Raw genomic sequence first — 21,693 nt, 5'->3', positions numbered from 1 at the left:
TTGTGATGTGGGAGATAACTGGCACAAGACCGATCAACATAGCAAAGGTGCTGTACTATGAGTAAAGCAGAATTGAAGTAGCTCAAAAGAAATGTGAGATGTGCAAATTTAGAGAATCCACACCAAATGTTCACATGGACTATTTGTGCCCAACCTGTGGTAGAACATTTCAAGCTTTTTTGGTCTGATCAGCCACAGTTGGACACACTGTAAATTGACTCTAAGATGGTGATGTCATTTTGGTCCTCTTCGAGAACAAAGGATAACAACCAACAACCAGGTTTCACTGAACACCAGAAAATGTGTGGAATTTGAATAGGAAGAGATCTAGGATGAAGAGGACTTTATTAATAAGAGAGTAGCATTCTACAGAGCGTAGTATAAATGTAAAGAAAATGAAGGTGGAAACTGGAGTAGATTAGGAATGGGTGAACTATTTAGGGAAGTGTAAAGGGATTGGCTGACATATACCAACTTTGCTTTTGAACACTACATAGAGCCATCACTGATCCAGGGTACTTGGTCCATTTGCCAGCATCCAATATTGGATGACAATGAAAAAGCTATTCAGTTGAATATTATTTTTGGGTATTGTAAAACAATTATGTAATTACAAATGAACCTGGAAACAATCTAAATATTCAAAATTAGGACAATTATTAAGTTGTACTGCATTTCTGTTCTGGAATATTATAAAGAACATCTGAAGAATATAAAGCTATACAGAACTATATGTATAAAACAATACAACATAAAAACAAGCAGAACTAAAAGCAAAGATTAAAAGACAAATCTATAGGGGATACTAACAAAGAATCATGATGGAGACATAAAAGGAGTAACCGAAAGTTATTAAGGTATTTTATGTATTATAATTCATATGTTTATATTTATATAATTAGTTGCATAGCAAGATTAATTGGTTGCATGCATACTTGCTAGTAAATTTTTAACATATCATTAATAAAAACAATTGCAATCACTTGTTTGGTTCCTATTTTACTTTCATGTATCTTCCTTTAAAACTATTGCAATTTAACAAATATGTATAAGGAGACGTCATGGTAGAATGGAATGAGTTATTAAATTGGAAACGGAAGCCTTGGATTCAAATCCTGACAACCATTTACAAACTTTGTCTTTGTTAACTTCTCTGAGCTTAAGTTTCATTTTCTGAAAAATTAAAAAGGCAGACTAGATAACCTCTAATTTGTCTTTCAGATCTAAACAGAAGCATCATTTTTATGCAGTGCCTACTGTGCCCAATTACTATGTAATTGTTGCCAGGGATTGCTAAAGCTAGAAGTGTCCAAGCCTTTCTGGAACTTGGAAATGGTCTACTAATGACAAAACTAAGCTGTATGGATTAAAGATTTTGCTTATCCATGCCCTGTCACTTCTTTTAAAGTCTAGAGCATTCTAACTTTTCTGTAGTACAGGTTCCCTAGGAAATAATGGGTTAAGAAAAGTTTTGAGAGGCTGAGAGCTTTTATGGTTATGAGTTAAAATTTTATTGTTGGAATACATGATTTTGATCACCCCATCCCAAATGAGTTTGGTCTTTGCCCCATAAATAATAAGAATGAGTAGGGGTGGAGCCAAGAGATTGACATTAGAAAGGAGGATATGAGCATGTTAGGTTGCATCAAAGCTAAACCTGTAGATAAACAATGTGAAAAACATCAAGAGAGCAATCTGGAATTACACATAGTTATCAAATTACCTATACCCGTTGATCCAGCAATACCGCTATTGTCTATTTCCAAAGGTAATTAGGGAAAAAGAAAAGGACCCTATATGTTCCAAAATGTTTACAGCAGTTCTCTGTGTGGTGGCAAAGAACTGGAAATTTCAGGGATGCCCATAAATTGGGGAATTGCATAACAACTTTTGGTATATGATTGTGATGGAGTACTATTGTGCTATAAGAAATGATAAGCTCAATGATCTTAGAAAAACATGGTAAGATTTGCATGAAATAATGAAGAGTGCAAGAGAACATTGTATGCAGTAGCAGCAATATTGTCTAAGAATTGTTTTGAGTGAATAAGTCTTTTTTGTCTATTTTAAATGCCTAGATTAACTATAAAGGACATATAAAGACACTATCTGCATCCTGAGAAAGAACTGACAAATAGATGTATGTATGGAATAATTACACATACACACACACACACACACACACACACACATACATTCATTTCTAATGGTACACATCTCTACAGTGGGGAGGAAAAAAATAAGTTTACATGATCATTTATTATATATTTAAAGGGAATATCCAGTTGTACATAATAGATTTGGAGTGTCATGTGCAATCATCTTTTTTATTATGCTGTGTTATGGAAATGCTTATTTTATTGCATACATTAAAAATAAAAATAAATTAAAAAAAGGAAAAGGTCAAGATATAGAAATGCAAGTATTGCTTGCTTTGAGCTGTGCCTCTTTCTGGAAAAAATTAAAGACAACTCAGAAGATCAGGGCATAGGACACGAAGAGAAAGATCATATCAAAGTCCAGGACTGAAAAGTCACAAAGAGGTCAGAGGACTTATCAATGCATGGGTCCTCAGCAGCCACCCTGACCACAGCTATCTTCTCATAGCATGAGGTGGGGATGATGGCTGTTTTGAACAGTTTTGGCCTCACCTTGATGAGAAGTGGACACCTGATAGTCAGAGTGGCTCCCTTGGTGGCCACTAGAATGATGTTGATGAGCACTTTTTGTGAGAATGGAGGAGTACCTCAAAAGGCTGCAGAAGACCAAGTAATGTTCAATGGCCCTGGCCAAGAGAATGCTCAATTCCTGGGATTGGAAAGTGTGGGGAAAATGCATTTGGGGTAGGTAAGCATCAAGGTATATCTTTCTGAGCCTGTAGCTAGAAAAATAACCAGGATTTTAGGAGTGATGCAGATAGTTAAGTGCAAATTTGCAATGGCCAAGATGGTCAAGATGGCTTAATGGAGGCTTAGCATGGAAGACGATGATTAGAAGGCCTTTACCAATTGCTGCCAGGATAAAATAGTGAAAAAGAGAATATTAATCCAATGCTGTACTAATTCCAGGACAGGCATTCCATCTAGTATAAAGGTGGATGGATTGATGAAGGTCCTATTGGTAGGAAACATGACAGCTCAAAAACAAAATGTCCTTGAAATTCTGCACAGAGAAGGCACATCAAGAGTAAAATTGAACTGATGCTAAGTGAAGTGAGCAGAACCAGGATAACATTGTACACAGCAATGATCAACTATTATAGACTTAGCTCTTCTCAGCAAACAATGATCCAAGACAATTCCAAAAAACTCTTGATGGAACATGCTATATATATCCAGAGACAGAATTATGGAGTCTGAATGCAGATCAAAGAATACTATTTTTTTTTGTGTGTTTTATTCCTCATGTTTTTTTTTCCTTTTGTTCTGATTCTTCTTTCACAACTTGAATAAAGTGGAAATATGTTTAACATGATTGTACATGTATAACCTATATCAGATTGCTTGCTGTCTTGAGGAGGGAGGAGGAAAGGGAGAAAGAGAGAAAAATTTGGAACTCAAAATATTACAAAAGTGAATGTTGAAAACTATCTATACATGTAATTTGAAAAAAAAATAAAATACTATTAAGTTAAAAAAAGAGTATGATTGAGGCCTGATACTGGCATGGCCCCAGTCTAGTTTTCCATGTTTAATCATGACTGCTTCCAATACTAGGTACCTGTGAAGCAGATTTTTAAAGATCTTTTGGAGTTAATAAATCCACAATTTTTTTATAAAGTTGAAATTACATAAATACTTAATAGAATATATTTACCAAGCAATAAGGATGAGGGAATAGCCTTACACTAGGCAAATACAGAAGAAAGAACTAAGATCAATGGGGAAAATTAAAAGGAAATCAACTTTAGCTCAACAAAAAGAACCACTTTCTATAAATTACAATTGTTCAAAATTACATTGAGCTGACTTGGAAGGGAGTGAGCTCTTCACCAACTGAGGTGACAAAGAAGCTAAATGATCAATGAGTAGCTGGGGAAATTATAAGAAGATGTATCTTCCATCAGCAGAAAGTTGGAATAGATGACCTCAAAGCTCTCATTAAAATCTTAGATTCTCTATATAAATTAATTTTGTATGTCATATAGATCCCTATTTGTCATAGAGATCCAGGCATCTCTTTATGTGCATATAGATTGATAAATAGATCAATACAGATAGATACATAGATAGATGTGTTTCAATATAAATGGTTTCCTATGTGTTTCATTTTATATTTCTAAACTGAGAAGGGGTCTATAAACTTCATCAGACTGCCAAAATGGTCCATGATATAAAACAAATGCAGAATCCCTGAACATTAACACACAAAAGAGATGTGCTCTCATCAGAATAGGGAACACTTCTTGTGAGAAATACCTCTTCTGATTCAGATCATGATTTCCTTATGAATTAGTTGACCATAGGATCATAGTTGCAAAATTGAAAGAGTCATTAGAGGTCATTTAGTCCAAGCCTCTCATTTTACATATGAGGAAAATGAAGCCCAAAGATGAAGAAATTAGCACAAGTTCATATAGATTCTAAAAGTTAAAATCGACTCCTTTCACTCCAAATTCAATATTCCTTCCAGTACAACATGGTGTCTCTTAAAATTTTAATGTTCTCACTACAATAATAACTAACTGAACCAAGTGGGAAATAAGGCATATTAAATGCAAAAATAAAAGTAAACTTAAGGATATTTGATAAAGACACAGAAGATAAAGACAAATGGCATTAGTGGACAGAGTGCTGGACCTAGAGTCAGAATGATGAGTTTAAATCTGGTCTCAGATGCTTACTTGATGTGTTATCCTGAGTAAGTCACTTAATTCCCATTTGTCTCAGTTTCCTCAGCTATAAAATGAGGTTAGTAACAGCTTCTACCTTGTAGGGTTTTTGTGAAGATCAAATTAAATAATATTTGTGAAGCGCTTAACCCAATGACTGGCATATAGTAATTAAATGCTTATCTCTTTCCCCTATAGTGAGATAAATTCTAGCCAAATAAGCCAATTCTGTACTGACTGATGAATGCTTCCATGTCCTAAGAAGTGTGGATAAAGAGGACTAGAGTAAGTACAATGCACCATCAACCAATTTCTTTAATGTTTAGTTTACATAACAGTAGCTACCTACTGGAACCATACTAACTTTTATTTTTCATGTAGTGAAGCAGACATAAAAATTCAGTCCCCTCAGCAGCAAAATGAGAATAATAATATTTGTATTATATACCTTACAACATTGTTCTGAGGACAATGTTTCACAATCCTTAATAAAATGGAAATATAAGTTAATATTTTCCTTACTTGCTACTCTGATGCATTGTCATGGCATGAAGATGGTATCCACAGATTCTTAAATTCAATACCAATGGAGTACATTATTTTTTCTAGTTTTCTAAGCTGGAAAGGCCCTGAGTATGGGTCCTCTAAAGCAGAGGTGTCAAACATGTAGCCTATTAGCCACATATGGCCCATAATACTCCAGAGTAGAGACAGAATCAGATTAAGATGTAATTGAGAAATATTTGAAAAAATAACAAAATAATAAAAATAACAAAGACAAATAAATAAAACATAGATTATATTACATTTTAAAACTGCCTTTAGGGATCTTTATGTACTTTTTAGTGCTGCCTCCTTTATATTTAAGTTTGAAACCATTGCTATAAAAGAATTCACATTGGCCATCTAAAGACCAGCCTATGGAAATAAATAGACTCACCATCAAATGGCTGACAACATTTTGTGTCCTCCCCAATTGATGGCAATCCAAGTTATTGGCAAACATAGCCAGAAGTGAAATCTCAGATCTTTGATATGTCTGTGAGAGCAGTAGCCAAAATGATAGTATGTTTACAAAACATAGTCTATCCTCTTTTTCCAAACTACAGAGTCCTCATATTGTACACCTATTTTCACAAGGTAGGTCAAACCTATTCCCCACTAAAATTGTCACTCTCTCAACCTGTCTTGGTCATGGATATATCCTTTGTTCTAGATCTGCCCCTGATATTTCTTTGGAAACCCACTGTGGATTCTATTGGGCAAGAATAATAAAGGTTAACATTTTACATAGTGTTTTAGGGTTTTCAGAGCACTTTACATTGGATAACTCATGTAATCTTTACAACTTTGTGAGGTTGGTGCTATTACTATCCTTATTCTACAGCTGATTAAAAACTAAGGTTGAGAGAGATTATGTAACTTACCATAGTTAATAAGTTTGGGGCCAGACTTGAACTTAAATTTTCCCAACTAAAAATGTTGTTTTCTAAAACCCTGGGCCACCTAGCTTTCCCAAAAGGGCATTTGCGATTGTTGATTCCTTTACCCTTTCTGATCATTCTTAGAATGCTATTTTCCCTTGGCTGTAGTAGGACATTAAACACTTGAAAACGTCTTGAGCAAGACACTCCAGGGAAAGACAGAGACTAAATATAGACCCAAGGGCATGAGTTAGCTATTGAGACTTGGGGATAGGTCAAAGCGCTCATTGAACTTGGCACTCCAAAGAGAATTGGCTGAGTGGGCTATGACTCAGTGAATATACGCTGGCTTTTCACACTGTTTCATGTGGTACATGAGCACTGGGGAATTCCCTCAGCTCCAAATTGGGGTGAGTTCATTTGGGCTATAGTAGAAGAGAAAAAGAAGACTTAGGGAGGGGGAAGATTAAACCTATGGGAAAACCTTTTTAATTCTTCTTTTCAGTAGAACTTTTTAAACTTTTGGAAATATTGGAGAAACTAAACACCAAGGTTACTGAAGGCTAGGTAAATTGAGATGGAATTGATGTTTCACTCTTTAAAAAGCTAGAGAGGTAAGAAAGTTTTCCACCAGAGACAATTATGGAATGAATGGCTTAGAAACTGAAAAGTCTCGTTCTCAGCGGTATGTCTCAGAAAGGGAAATCACCTCCCATTTCATCTTGGCATTTAGGTACCTTTGTCTGCTGGGCACACAGATTAGGGGGGCAATTTGGTTATTGGGATCAACTCTAGACTGGTCATTCTCTGGGCAAGGACAGGAATCATGAGGTATGTGTGCTTTTGTTTGTTTTTACAAGGGTAAATGTGTTTCAGGGAATGTTTGTGCACGTTTGTGTGTATCTTTATATGTGAGAGTGTGCTTGTGTATATATTTAAGGATTTGTTTGAAAGCCTGATTTTTGAGCATTTAGGATCATAAGATGATAAGGTAATCAATTCAGAGCTGGAATGGATCCTGAAGGTCATCTAGGTCATCCCTCTCATTCTATAGATGTGTCAATTGATGCCAGAGAAATTGTGACTTTGCCCAAGTTGACATGGGTAGCAAGTGGAAGAGCTAGGATATCAAGTCAGATTTTCTGTTTTCTCTGAAGACATGAACTTAGGACATAACCACTGTTTACCCCAGCCTCATAGCTCCACAAGCTTTCAAAAATATGTGCATACCAGCCATCTTGGGTTCTATATACAGAAGTAGGTTGTAGATCCTTGTCTGCCTGATTCTTTGACCAGTCTCAGTTATATATGGCCAAAAATCATGTCTTATCTAAATTCTGTTTCTTCCTATAGTCTTGCCCGATATAGGGTTTTGGACTGAGCAAATGTTTAGTAACATTTTTTGAGTAAATAAATATAAGAATGAATGCATATTCAATTTGTTTCTATATGTTTAAAGATGTGTGTATATGTATGTGTGTGTGTATGTGTGTGTGTATGTATATATATATATATATAGAGAGAGAGAGAGAGAGAGAGAGAGAGAGAGAGAAGTATGTTTATGTGTGAGTATAGTTGCATAAGTCCACCAGTACATGCATCTGTGTGTGTCATGGAGCATAGAAAATAACACTCCGCTGGATATTAGGACACTGACAATGTAGTCTAGGCTCTGTCACTAATTGCCACTTATAAAACAAAAGATGTAGCAGATGAACTTCAGAATCAGAGATTCTATGAGCTCATGAATAAAAAAAAATCAGAGATATACATGCAACTTTTACGTGTATGTGCTTGATATGTCAACACATATGTGAACTTTCCCTTTTCATGTTTATGAGAGGATCAGAGGGACAACTAGGTGGTGTAGTGGATAGAGCACTGACCCTGAAGTTGAAAGGAAAAAAAATAATAAGAGCATCAGAGAGACATTTTCTTTTCACATTTAGCAGTATTCTTATCCTCAACAGGGCCTCCAGTAGACAGCAGAGAGTAGGAAAAACTTTTGACTTTCTGGATACCCCCGGTCTGTAGAGACCTGAGAGCCCTACTCACTCTGGCCACAGTCTTGTGCTTACTTGCTTCCCCCACCTTTCACTAGAGACTTGTAATAAAATCACATAGAGAGGACAGTATATCTTCAAATATTTTAGCAAAAAATTTGAATCCCACTTGTATTCTTTCTTACTAGAATTCCCAGATAAGTCTACAGAGGAAGACGGACACAATTCTGGTTATCAATGATGAAGAATCAATCTGGATTTTAATTCTTGATTTTAAAAATCAATTAATTGGATAATTTAATTGAATTTCACTAAAGTCCTCCTATGATGTCTCCTTATCACATGACAATAGTTTTGTTCTCATAGGTAACACCTGGCTATGAAGGGTTCCAATGCCCACCACAGGCATGAGTCATTTGTTAGAGGACGATCCTGACTACGGTTAGAGAGTGTCATCACCATCAAATTATTCATTAGATGATGAAGATTTTTGATCACACAACTCATGAAGTTCACCTACTAAGCTGCAGAAGTATTTTAATCTGCCTTCCTGAATAGGGGACCCATGCCAAGAAAATCATGGATCCATGTGTCTATTGAATTAAATCAACAATAAACCTTAGATCCATAAGTTTAATAGTAGGAGACTTGATATCGAGGCATGAACAGCAAAGAATGACCAAGGAAATAGAATGATTTTGTTACTGATATATACTTATAGCTGGGAAGTTAGAAAATAGTCTATGAAGAGAGTGAATGACTCAATGAATCTTAAACTGCATTAGGGAAAACATAGCTTCCAAGAATAAGGTAATACTACATTCGAACTATTCAGTTCAAATATGCAGTATTGTGACTAGACTTGAACATCACACTTTAGAAAGGACTGGTTAAGCTGAACAACATCCAGAGGATTGCAAGCAGAAAGAAGGGCCTGGATCCTATACTTTTGTGATCCCCTGGCAATTTTCATGTTAATTAATGGTGTCTATTTAGGAAATGCACAAATATGAAGATGTATTATGAAGAAAAATAATTTGTAACCTTACCCTTTAAGTCTTAGATATTCTAGCCTCCTTACTATTCAAATTGTCTCTTGGACCAGTTTCTGTTTATTATTGTATGGGTAACATTTAGTTGATATCATTCAAGTGATGGAATGAAATTTCTCCTTCAAAAAGATGATATGAATCTGAAAGGGATAGTCAATTCATTGCACCAAAGATTTAAGATCTGAAAATAACAGGTGGACAAAATGTGCCAAATATAAAGGGATAGAATTTAATAAAGATACTTGTAAGTCTTCCAGTGGAGTACATTCTTTCAATGAGTGTTGTGATACCAATTAGAAATTACATTTCTAATTGGTTCCTTCAAACTCTGAGATTTATTGAAAAATGATGGCTATTTTCATTCCAATTTTAATTGAAACTAATATGGATCATTAAGAAAGCCCAGACAGAAGCCTTAACAAAAGCAACAGTTTCATATGTGTTACTGCTTCTGGCAATGGTTTGCTCTTCATCCCCTGATCTATACATTGCATATTTTTCAGGATCTGATTGCAATGATCTTTCTGGAGCATTCAAGCCTTTGGACTTCCTGTTATCGGTGGCCTCCCATGACAGCAAAATGTCTCTCATGAATGAATCACATTTCCCCACATCCACATTTTTCCTGGTGGGCATCCCAGGCCTGGAGTACCTACATACTTGGATAGGGATTCCCTTCTGCTCACTGTATGTGGTGGCTGTGGTGGGGAATATGACAATCTTGTCTGTGGTACGAGCAGAGAGAAGCCTACATGAGCCCATGTTCTTCTTCCTGTGCATGCTTTCTGTCACTGACCTGGTCCTGTCCACCTCCACTCTGCCGCGAATGCTCTGTCTCTTCTGGCTTGGTTCACGTCAAATTGCTTTTGATGCCTGTCTAACTCAGATGTTCTTTATCCATAGCTTTACAGCCATGGAATCTGGCTTTTTCTTGGCTATGGCCTTTGACCGTTATGTGGCCATTTGCAACCCATTGCGCCATACTACCATTCTTACTAATGCCCGGATAGCCAAGATTGGTGGGGCTGTGGTTCTCCGGGGTGTGGCCTTCTTCTCTCCACACCCTATCTTGCTCAAACAATTGCCCTATTGTCGGACTCGCATTATAGCCCATACCTACTGTGAATTCATGGCAGTGGTGAAATTGGCATGTGTACACACAGGTTCCACAAAGTGCTATAGTTTAAGTGTGGCTTCTGTGATTGGTTCCTGTGATGGCTTCTTCATTGCTATCTCCTATGTCTTGATTCTCTGTGCTGTTTTTCGCCTCCCATCCCGTGAGGCTAGCCTTAAGGCCTTAGGTACATGTGGCTCCCATGTCTGTGTGATCCTTGTCTTCTACTCTACAGCTGTCTTCACATTTCTCACCCACCGCTTTGGCCACAATGTACCACCTCAGGTCCACATTTTCATTGCCAACATGTACTTGTTGATTCCTCCATTTCTCAACCCCATTGTATATGGGGTCAGGACCAAAAAAATCCGGGACTATGTTCTTGGGGCATTGAAGGTCAAGTCTGTCTGATTGTGATAGAAGTATCCACAGACATGGTAACAGATATAGCTAAAACATAGATTTGAGACAAGACCAAAGAGCCCATGTCTAATTTGTACATGGTGATCCTTGATTTCTTGTCAGTAATTCATGCCATTTTACCAGCTATTATAATGACAGAAAAGGAAATTAACCACCTACTTTTTAACAAGTTTTATGCCATTTCTTGGGGAATCTTGAAGCAACACTTCTAATAAAGGGAAGAATAGATGGGCAAAAAGCATTCCTCCTCTTCCTGCTATTCTACCTCTAGATGATTTTTCCTCATTTACTACCCTTCCCCAGGGAATGACTTATAGGAGGGGAGTAGCAAAAACAATATTATAAAGCCAATGGTCCTGGACGATTATCTTTAAATAGAATTAGTTTCTGAATAACTGATGGTGGACCATGAAGAGGTATATTTTGTGTCTTTAATTCTGTGTGTCAAGAGCAAGAGAAATAGTAATGGTATCACTACCCTTTGAGAGGTACAAATGCATGGAACATTATGTGCCAATATGAACAATCATAGGTAGACATGTAGAATGAAGTATTATATAAAGAATCCATTAGAAGAAACAATAAATCAAGAATTTATTCAGTGAAATAGGCCTTACTTTTAAGGACCTTATATACCATCAGATAAGACAACATGTACGGTAAATACATGTGTTTTATGTACACACACATACACATGTTTATTATATATATGCACACATATGTATTCCACACACGTATTTTATGTTTCTATGTTTTATATATATACATATATATAAGCTATGTATATATGCATATATATATACATTATTTTAAAATACAAAATAAGTACATTGTGAGGAAAAGACAATAGCATTTGGGCTGTCTGCCTGTTTTTCTCATTTTTTTCTTTGTCACAAGGGAAGTGCAATTAGGAATATGGAAGCTAATTTCATTAAATGACTATTACAAAATATATTTTAAATTGCTACAAAGAAACAAGAGTAATAAATGTAGAAATTAATTCACTTTTGTCAAATTAGATTCTTACCAAGTATATAAATATGATTCAAAATTAGTAAAAACAATTAAGATAATTAGTAATATAAATAGTAATTATTATGTAAAGTCACAAGGTCATTTTAATAGCTGCAGTGAAAGTCACAGAAAAAAAGATGCAAGATTTATTTATGGTAAAAGATTAAAATAGTATAGACATAGAAGGAACTCTATTTAATATGATAAAAAACTAAAATCAAGAAAAAAACAATGAAATGAAGAAACACTTGTAGCTATCCATATGAACAAAGTAGCAAGTTTGTTTGATATAATCTAAAAACATTAGTGATTGCAACAATACAAGATAAAAAAAAACTAGTCATAACATCAGCAAAAAAAGCAGATTAAAGTATTGTTATTTATAGGTGACATAACAGTGTACTTATAGAGCACAAGAGAATCACAAATAAACTATTTGGGATGATTAATTACTTAAGTAATATATCAGAATAAAAAAATCCCCCAAAATCATCATTCTCTATATATTACTAAAACCATGAAAATACAACAGCATTTAAAATTATTACAAAATATATAAAATACCTAGGAGCTAACATATTGAGATACATAAAATATTTATATGATGAAAACCGAAGAATAATCTTCAATGAACCAGAAATAATCATTAGAGAGAAATTCATTGTTCAGTATTTAGCTGTGCCACTAGAATGGAAATAATGATACCATATAAATTGAGTTGCACATTTGAAAAGGAATAGCAGACATAATGCCATACAAAGCTATTTAACCAAGAGATTTCATTTCTTAGTTAAATAACTTGGAAGAACGAAACATCTAGAATTGCAGGAATGGTGAGAAAAAAAATAGGTATAAAGGAAATATAGTATTAGCAGATTTTAAGTTATACACATAACAGTAGTTAAAAACTATTTGCTACTGGTTTAAAAAAAAGAAAGAAAAATGAAATAAACCATTAGAATAGAAACAACCAAGTACCAAAGAAACTAACAAACAAGAAAACAAAACAAAACATTAGCTCACTGTTATGTAACCTGAATCAAATATTCCTTTCAGAAATGCCCCTTTTTTGACAACAGCCTCCAGTAAAATCGAAAAAAAAAATATTTGACAGAAATGAAGTTTTAACCAACATCTTACACCATATATCACTATAACTTTAAGATGTATGTACAATCTGAACATAGAGACAATATCATAGGAGGAAAAAAATTAGAAAAGAAGTATATTTCACAACTGTGGCTTGTGGTTGAATTTTGAACAAGGATCAGGAGAAATCAGAAAAGACAAAATAGAGTCAGATACATAAAACTACAAATTTTCCATAGAAATAACATGAAGTTAGAATAAGAAGATACTATCTCTGAAACATTTGTGAATGAGATATTAGTGATAAAAGTCTGAAAACCAAGACACAAAGGCTATTACCATAGATATGTTACCATGAGATATTTCTCAGCTTATAAGTAAAGGATATGAATAGTTTTCAAAAGAGTTCAAAATTATTAAAGATTTTGAAAAATAATGTACAAATCAACAATAGTAAATAAATACAAACAGAAAGTCATTGTTCAATTTGACAAATATAATAAAAATTCAAATAGTTTTAAGAGGGGTCCTGGGAAGACAGGAACAAAGATATACTTGTGGTAGAGTTATTAATTATTGATCTAACATTCCAGATATCATTTTAGAATTATGCAAGAAATAGAACAAAGGTATCCATACCTTTTGACTCAAAGCTTATAATAATGAAAATATACCCATAAAGAAGTCAAATATGGAGACAAAGATAATCATGTACATACTGAAAATATTCATGAAATCATTCTTTAAGTTAACTAAGAAATGGAAAATTGCCAAAAATTCAGGCATAGCTAAATAAAGTACATCATATATGTACTTAATATATTATTTTATAGTAATAAATAATGAAATGAGCAATGCATGAAAAAATTGGAAAGTTTGTATGAATTGATACTGTTGTTATTTAGTAATTTCTCAATTATGTCTAGTTCTTCATGACCCAACTTGGGGTTTTCTTGGCAACGATTTTGGAGTGGTTTGTCAATTCTTTCTCCAGTTAATTTTATAGATGAGGAAATTGAAGCAAACAGGGTTAAGTGACTTGTGCAAGGCCATGTAACTAGTAAGTTTGTGAGGCCAGGTTTAAACTCAGGAAGATGAGTCTTCTTGACTTCAGGGTTTGTTCTCTACCTATTGCACAATCTAGCAGTGTCTAAAATATATGCAAATATATATTACATGCAATAAATACTTATTCAATTAAATTGAATAGTATTCATGTGGTGAAAGGAAGAATGTAATGGAAAGAGAGTAGAAAAGCCAGGGTTCATGGCCTGTTTGTAAACATATTGGTTGTGTGGCCCTAAGCAAGTCACTTAAACTCTCATTATTCTAGGTAATTCCTGAAGGCTGTAAACTGCAGAGAACATGTCAGCTTGCATTAACAGAGGAAATTAGGTCATCAAATATCCATGCCATATCTTTATTTAACTAAGGATTCTTTTAAAGTTATTTATATAAACCTAATTTTTGTTTCTTATGTTTCCTTTCACATATACTAGCTCTGTGCCCCTTTGGCAAAGAATAAAACCATTGCAACATAATAATATTTTGAGGTAAAGGGTTACTTGGGGAAGAGAAGAAAGAAGAGAAGAATATTACTTTCCTCTCACTCATCACAGAGACCACTTTCAGAGCATCCCAACCTTGACCACAGAGAAATATCATATGGTTTATTTATCACATATTGGAACAATAACTTAGCAAGATATTTCTCCACATTGTTTGAAGTATTATCAGCAGGAAGAAGAGAGAAGCAAAAGGAAGAGCCTCAATGCATTTGACAGTGCAATTTCAACTAAAAAAGCTGAATAGAGGAAAGCTGAAGACAACTTCTGTCATTGATGAAAAATAAGATACTGTTGTAAATAAAGCTATGTGGATAGAGAGGAACTACACTGAGAACAAATTAGAGGTAAAAAGAGCAGACCACTTAACTCTCTTTATGAAAGACTAATCTAGACATGTAAGAGTAGTGTTGGTAATATTAAAGTTCTAAACATTTTGAGGGTGATGATTTATATCGCAAGGTTGTTATGTATACATATATACATATACGCATACATATGCACACAAGTACACATATGTAAATATATCTGTATGTTTATGCATATATTGCAGCTAAGAACAAAGAAGGAAAAATTCTACTCCTTGTAGTAAATGGAAACATGGTAGTGAAAAAAGGAATGAAGATGGTATTACTATTTTTTTTTAAATATTTTTATCTCTACCAAAGAGAACAGAATCAGAACTTTGCTAGGACAAACCTGTTAAGGAATTGAATTAAAAATTCCTGAGGATGAAACTGATGCTCAGCAAAGATCTCAGGCTGCTAGAGGCCAGCACTCCTGACTCCCTATGTTATATTTTGGGTATTTAGGGTCTCTAAATTCATTCCATATCTTCTAACAACAAGGGACCTGAAATATTGACTCTGAAACAATTTGTCCGGATTTGTGTGTGCTCAAAGGGAGCTACTGAGTGAATCTTTCATTTTGGCTCTCCAGACAAATGATCTGCAAAGAAGGGCTGAGTCCTTACTTAGAGCACCACTTCACTGACTAAAGGGGTGCATGTACCCAGTTGGTGGGTGAGTAGGAAAAAGACCTCACCCAACTCATACTGCCAGAAGAGGTACCACACCTTCCTACAATACTCAGTATTTGCCTGATTGTTCTCCTTTACTGTCAAAACTCCCATAGTTCTAGTTCTGAGATGGTCATTTAGCCCTTTTCCTCATTCCCTCATGCTACTAGGTAGCCATATTAGCAGGAGCCATTGGGAAAATTCCCTCCCTTTGCCCTTTAGATCACCTCCTGGTTAATATGAGTGCCTGTTGGAGAGTGAGCTCTACTCTCAAATCTGGTCACTCTTCTCATTTTGCAGGAAACAGTGAGGTGCTGGCACTGATGAACTATAATCTGTATTCTAGACATCTTTCTATTATTTTCTCCTCTGAATTTACCCTTCACTCAAACTCTTTTAACTATGCAGGGCACCAACATGCTTCTAGTCTACCAGACTGCCACAACCTCAGAATCTTCTTCATCTCATCACTTTATTTCACTTCACATTCTCATATCCAATCAATTGCCAAATCCAGTAAGTTCAGTCTCCTCATCTCTCATATCCATCCCATTCTTTCTACCCTCATGGCCCCCCTCAAGTTCAGGCTGTCATGACCTCTCCCAAGGACTATTACATTTGCTTGCTATTTGGTCTTCCTGCTTCAGGTTTCTTCACTCGCTCATTTTCCACACAATCACCAAAATGATTTTTCTGACGTGCGTGTCTGACCATGATGTCCAAAACTTTTATTGATTAGTTTCATGAGTTTGGAGACCACTGCATTAGATTGCATTTATGGAGTTTAAGTGTGCCCCAGCCCCTGATACATTTACCTCAGTCATTTAGTTGGCAAGTCAACAAGCATTTATTAAATGCCTTCTATGTACCATGCTAAGTTCTAGGAATAAAAAAAAAAGACAAAAAAAATAAAGACCCTGCTCTTACAGAGCTTGGTCTAATGAGAGACCCAACTTTTTATTCCCAATAAACTTCACACAGTGTTTCCCTCTCTTTGTCAAAATCAAGCTCTTCCCCTTTCATCTTAATACTTGATTTCACTGACAGATAATCTCCTTTTCTCATCTACTCTCACATGAGAGTTCTGATCCTTGAAGTGGCCCAGCCACTGGTTAATGAGGAGTCTCCTGGGAGAAAGAGTAGAGAAGAATCAGTAGCATAAATATTTCTCTCACATCAATTATTCTGACAAAGGATCCTCCCAACTTCTGCATGCATCATTTTCTCTTCTTCATTCATGTCTCAGATAGATGATCCTAGGCTGGGCCACAGCTCCAGTTTAACTAGACTCTTTATCCATCACCTTTATACTTCCAGGTAATGAAACATTCTCTCCCATCTTTCTGTCAGAGCATGGGGAAAAGATCATGGAGAAAGAGCAGAATGAAGGAAAACAGGAAGCTAGGTTAGGATAAAAGGGATGAATTTGGAGTCAGAAGTTCTGAAAACTTTTCATTAACCAAAAAATTAAACCCTATTCTCTTACCTTCTGTGATCAGTGACCCCTATCATGACATCCCTTTTCCCCTTCACAAAACAAATCAATTTAAAATTGATCTTGTGTTCATATATATGTTTATGTAGATGTGTATGTTTATACACACAAATATATATATGTATATATATACATACACACACATACACACCCACACCCATACACACACACACACACATATATATAATATATATATTATATATATACATATACATGTACACACACACAAAGACACACAGAGACACACACAGAAAAGCACATTGAGGTCTTCCTAAGGATCACAGTGAATTATTTTCCATTATATGTGCATTCTTGACATTTCTATGCCCATTTAGGTGCCTCTTAATTTCTTCTCCATCTCCTTGGGCAAAATTCTGAGAAAAAAAAAAGTTACCTGCACCACATGATAACTGTATCTCTACTTAGTCTTTATTTTTTAGTGTAGTGCTTTTAAATCCCAGTTCTTTCATTTACTTGCTTTTCATCCCTAGGCAGTCATTTAATCTCTCTGACCTTGGGGTCTTTACTTAAAAATGAGAAGTTTAGGGCACAGCTAGGTGGTGTGGCAGATAGAGCCCTGGCCCTGGACTCAGGAGGACTTGAATTCAAATCCGGCCTATGACACTTACCAGCTAGCTGTGTGACCGAGGGCAAGTCACTGAACCCCCATTGCCTCCAAAATGAAAATAAAATAAAAATGACAAGTTTAGGTTCAGTGACCTTGAAAGGCTTTTCCAGTTCTAAATATTTTTGTTGCTGTTGTCGCTCAGTGATGGCTAACTCTTGATAATACCACGGATCATATTGTCCAGGTGGTTTTCTTGGCAAAGATACTAGAGTAGTTTGTCATTTGCTTCTCCGATGGATTAAGGGTAAACAGAGGATAAGTGACTTGCTCATTCAGACACTGCTAGTTAGTGTCTGAGGTTGAATTGGAACTCAGGACTTCTGACTCCAAACCCAATGCTCTATCCACTGAGCCATCTAGCTGCGTCAGTTCTAAATATAAGGGTACTCTGCAACTTGCAATCTGATTTTAGCAATAACAAAGAGACACACTTGAAATGGGAATGGCGAATCCAACCTCAGACCAAACACTTGACACTTACTAGCTGTGTGACCCTGGGCAAGTCACTTAACCCCAATTGCCTAAAAAAAAAATGGGAATGGTGACAAATATGAATGGTGTTCAGGTGAGGCCATGTGAACATGTTTTCATACTTTACAATTTAGATTGTAAAGTATTTTATAATTGATGTAAGGAAGGCAAGTGAACAAATAACTAATAACCAAAAGGAGAATGTTATCCAGGTTAACATGCTACCTACCTGTAACTAAAAAAGAACTTCTCCATGAAATTCCTGATGAGAAGTTACCCAATATCTGTTTAAAAACCCCAAGCAAGATAGGACTATATGCCTCCTAAAGCAGCTCGTTCTTCTTTGGAACAGTTCTAATTACTAGAGAGCTTTTCTTTACAGTGTGAGAAAATGTGAATCTCTGCAACTTCTACATACTGTTCCTGATTCTGCTTTCTGGAGCCAAGGATTATGTTCCACCTACATGACAATCCTCTAAATCAGGGCTTCTCAATCTGACATCTGTGCCTCTTTTTCCCCTTTAGTTTAGTCTGATATGACCTATTCTTGCAGAAGCCATGCTATTTTTTCGTTGTCACTGTTTCTTTTTCAAAGTGTTCACTCACCCTTTCTTTAATAATCTGTTCTAGCATTTTGTCACGAAGTGATAAGTCAAACTTATTGGTATATAATTTGCAAACTCTATTCTCTTCACTTTTCTGAAGGTGGAGAGAATATTATCCTTCTTCAGTCCTATGGTACCTGTCCCTTAGTTATTGGTATTTCAGATATCAATGATGTGGCTCAGTAATCATATGCTCCAGGCCTTTCAATGCCTGTGTGTCCAGTTCATCTTGGACTTATGACTCAAATTTATCCAATATGGTTAGGTGATCTCTTATTATGCCTTTATTCATCTCAGGAATCAAGTCCTATTGGCCATTTTTTTATTTTTGAAGTCATTTCACTTGGCAGAGAAAACTGAAGCAAAATAAAGATTGAGGTTCTGCTTTCCTTCTGTTTACTTTATCATTATCCTCTATATCACCCCTCCCTCATGCCAAACATTTCCATACACTGTAGTAACTTTAAATTTTGAATTGAATAGCACCTAAATCTTTCCGCTGCTCCACCTCAGTACTCTCTCAAAGAGGCACACAGTATTGTCTGTTGCACTCTTTAGAGCATGAGTTTGTAAGCAGAGATCCACAAATCCCGTGCATAGGTTTCAGGGTAATAGTCATGGCAGGGGTGGGGCTGGGGGATGGATATACAGACATGTGTATATTTTTATATACATAACTATATGTATTTGTGTGCATAAACATGCTTAAATGTATATATACTTTTATAAATATATTTGTATTCATATAATTTTACACACACAAATGTATGTATGTATGTATACATTTCCTTCCATTAACCAGATTGCCAAGAGGCTCCATTAAAAAAAATAAAAAGTTAATATTGCCCTGCTCTAGTGATAAATGGTGTTCTTATGGGGGCAGCTAGGTGGCACAGTGGATAGAGCACCGGCCCTGAAGTCAGGAGGACCTGAGTTCAAATCTGGCCTCAGACCAAACACTTGATGTGTGGTTTACTAGCTGTGTGACCCTGGGCAAGTCACTTACCCCAATTGCCTAAAAAAAATGGTGTTCTTAGGAGTAACTTATACAAGGTCTTCTACAGTTGCTCTATGGAAATAATCATTTATGATACAGCATCATTATTCACTCAACTGTCATTTTAGTTTTAATTGCAAGAGTTCAATGACTCTCTCCAAGTGAATTGTTATGCATTTTATTTTAAAACCCCTTTGCTATTTCTCTTTCTGATTCCATCTTCTAGAATCAGTCTTTCATGGGACTGCAGTATATTGATACACTTTGTAAAACTTTAAATATTTTACATCAGTGATGTTGAACTCAAATTGAAGGAGGGGGCCCTTTAACTGTACATAAGTATTATTGTAGGCTGCATATTGATGGAGAAAACCATACAATCACATTATCTGTATTATGTTGTATTTTTATTTATTTTGTAAAATTTACCGATTAAGTTTAAAATATGTTACAGGCAGTTCAGATGTATTGAAGCTGTGTGCATTTGATACCTGTGTTTCAGATGATCACTTAAGGAAATCCATTCTCTCATTGAACAGATGTCATTGTTAGAGATTGATTGAATGAATAACAGTCCCAATGTAGCATTGCTGTATAGTGGAAGAAAGCACTGATTCTATAGGAAGAGAATCTAGGTTCACATTCTATCTGTGACACTTTACCTTAAACAAATCATTTAATTTCTCTGGGTCTCAATATCAGCATCTTTAAAATAATGTGGGTTTTTTTTAGATTGAACGGATGTTGAGGTTGTTTTATATCAACAATTCTATGACCTTTCCTCTCTCTCTCCTAATACTGGTTTTCCTTGCTATGGTGGGTAAATTTAGTCTGTTGCTACAGTCTACACAAAATGATTATGCAGTTGCTTAGTTTGCAAAATCTGTAGTCTAGACTTTGAGTAATTCCTTAAGGGAGAAATTGTGATCAGGCAGTTGGAGATACTTGGAAGCTATAAGAAGATAGAGATGAAACAATTAGAGCTTAAAGTTGGCTATCTGCCTAGCCCTAAAAATAGTCTGAAAAAATACCAGGAAGTCAGAACTTGAGAAGAGGTACAGAAGGGGTCATTTATTTAATAACAGACATAAAATGAAAAACATTGGCTTAAGAGTCAAGAGACTCAGAGACAAGTATTATATTCTCTGCTTTACTAGTAGTAAAGACTTAAAGAAATCATTTCAACTTTTTGAATCAAAGTTGCCTCACCTTCAAAGTGGGTGAACTAGAAGACTAATTGGGTGATTGCTATGTTTCTTGAAATTCTATTATTATATTCTATTTTACTTAGTAGATATGTTATGTCTTTTTTTTCCAATGATCTCTAGTAAATTTAAATGGGGAAGAAAGTCCTATGACCATACGTATTTGAAGAAGTCTGGACAAATTCCGTTATACTCAAAGTAGGTAAGAAAGAGGGGTAGTGGTATAACAAGAATAAGTGCTACTCAAACAAATCTAGTGTGTGTACCTTAGAAGAAAGAAAGAAAAGAAAATCTTAAATAAGACAGAGTCCAGACATCAGATTAGGCTTAAGATAGGATTGTAAGATAATAGATTGAGATGTGGAAGGCACTTTAGCGATCATCTATTCCAACTTCTTCATTTTACAAATGGGAAAACTGAAGTCCAGAAGGGTTAAGTGACTTTTACAAGGTTTCAGAGGGAGTAAATACAGATGAGATTTGAGCCCAAACGCTTTGATTCCAAATACAAAAGTTTCCCTATACCACCTCTCCTTCCCATGTGGAGTTGTATCTTTAAAGGGAAGATAACATTGGTGGTTGAACCAATAATTTTATTGGTATAGAAAACTCTTGGATAAAGAAATTCCCTATATTAATACTATTAAACATCTTCACTGCAGTTTACACTCTTAGAGAGTTGACTAGCACACTGATACATTCAACAACTTGTCCAGGGTCACACAGCGAGTATATGTCAAAGTCAGTGTCAAGATTTGA

General features: G+C 35.4%; 1 protein-coding gene across 1 annotated transcript; it reads left to right on the top strand.

Moving 5' to 3' along the window:
- Positions 1-9,890: 9,890 nt before the first annotated feature.
- Positions 9,891-10,835, top strand: LOC114032056 (olfactory receptor 52E2-like). The gene has a single exon (XM_027847263.1). The coding sequence runs from the start codon at positions 9,891-9,893 to the stop codon at positions 10,833-10,835; it is 945 nt and encodes a 314-aa protein (XP_027703064.1).
- Positions 10,836-21,693: the final 10,858 nt, after the last annotated feature.

The sequence above is a fragment of the Vombatus ursinus genome, unplaced genomic scaffold (assembly GCF_900497805.2).
Source record: "Vombatus ursinus unplaced genomic scaffold, bare-nosed wombat genome assembly UNPS02015397.1, whole genome shotgun sequence".
Lineage (NCBI taxonomy): Eukaryota > Metazoa > Chordata > Mammalia > Diprotodontia > Vombatidae > Vombatus > Vombatus ursinus.
The sequence above is the reverse complement of the archived record's forward strand: the minus strand, read 5'-3'. Positions and strand labels throughout refer to the sequence as shown.

What these genes read in the sequence shown, in the direction of transcription:
- LOC114032056 (XM_027847263.1), top strand. Translation starts at nt 9,891, where the DNA reads ATGTCTCTCATGAATGAATCACATTTCCCCACATCCACATTTTTCCTG.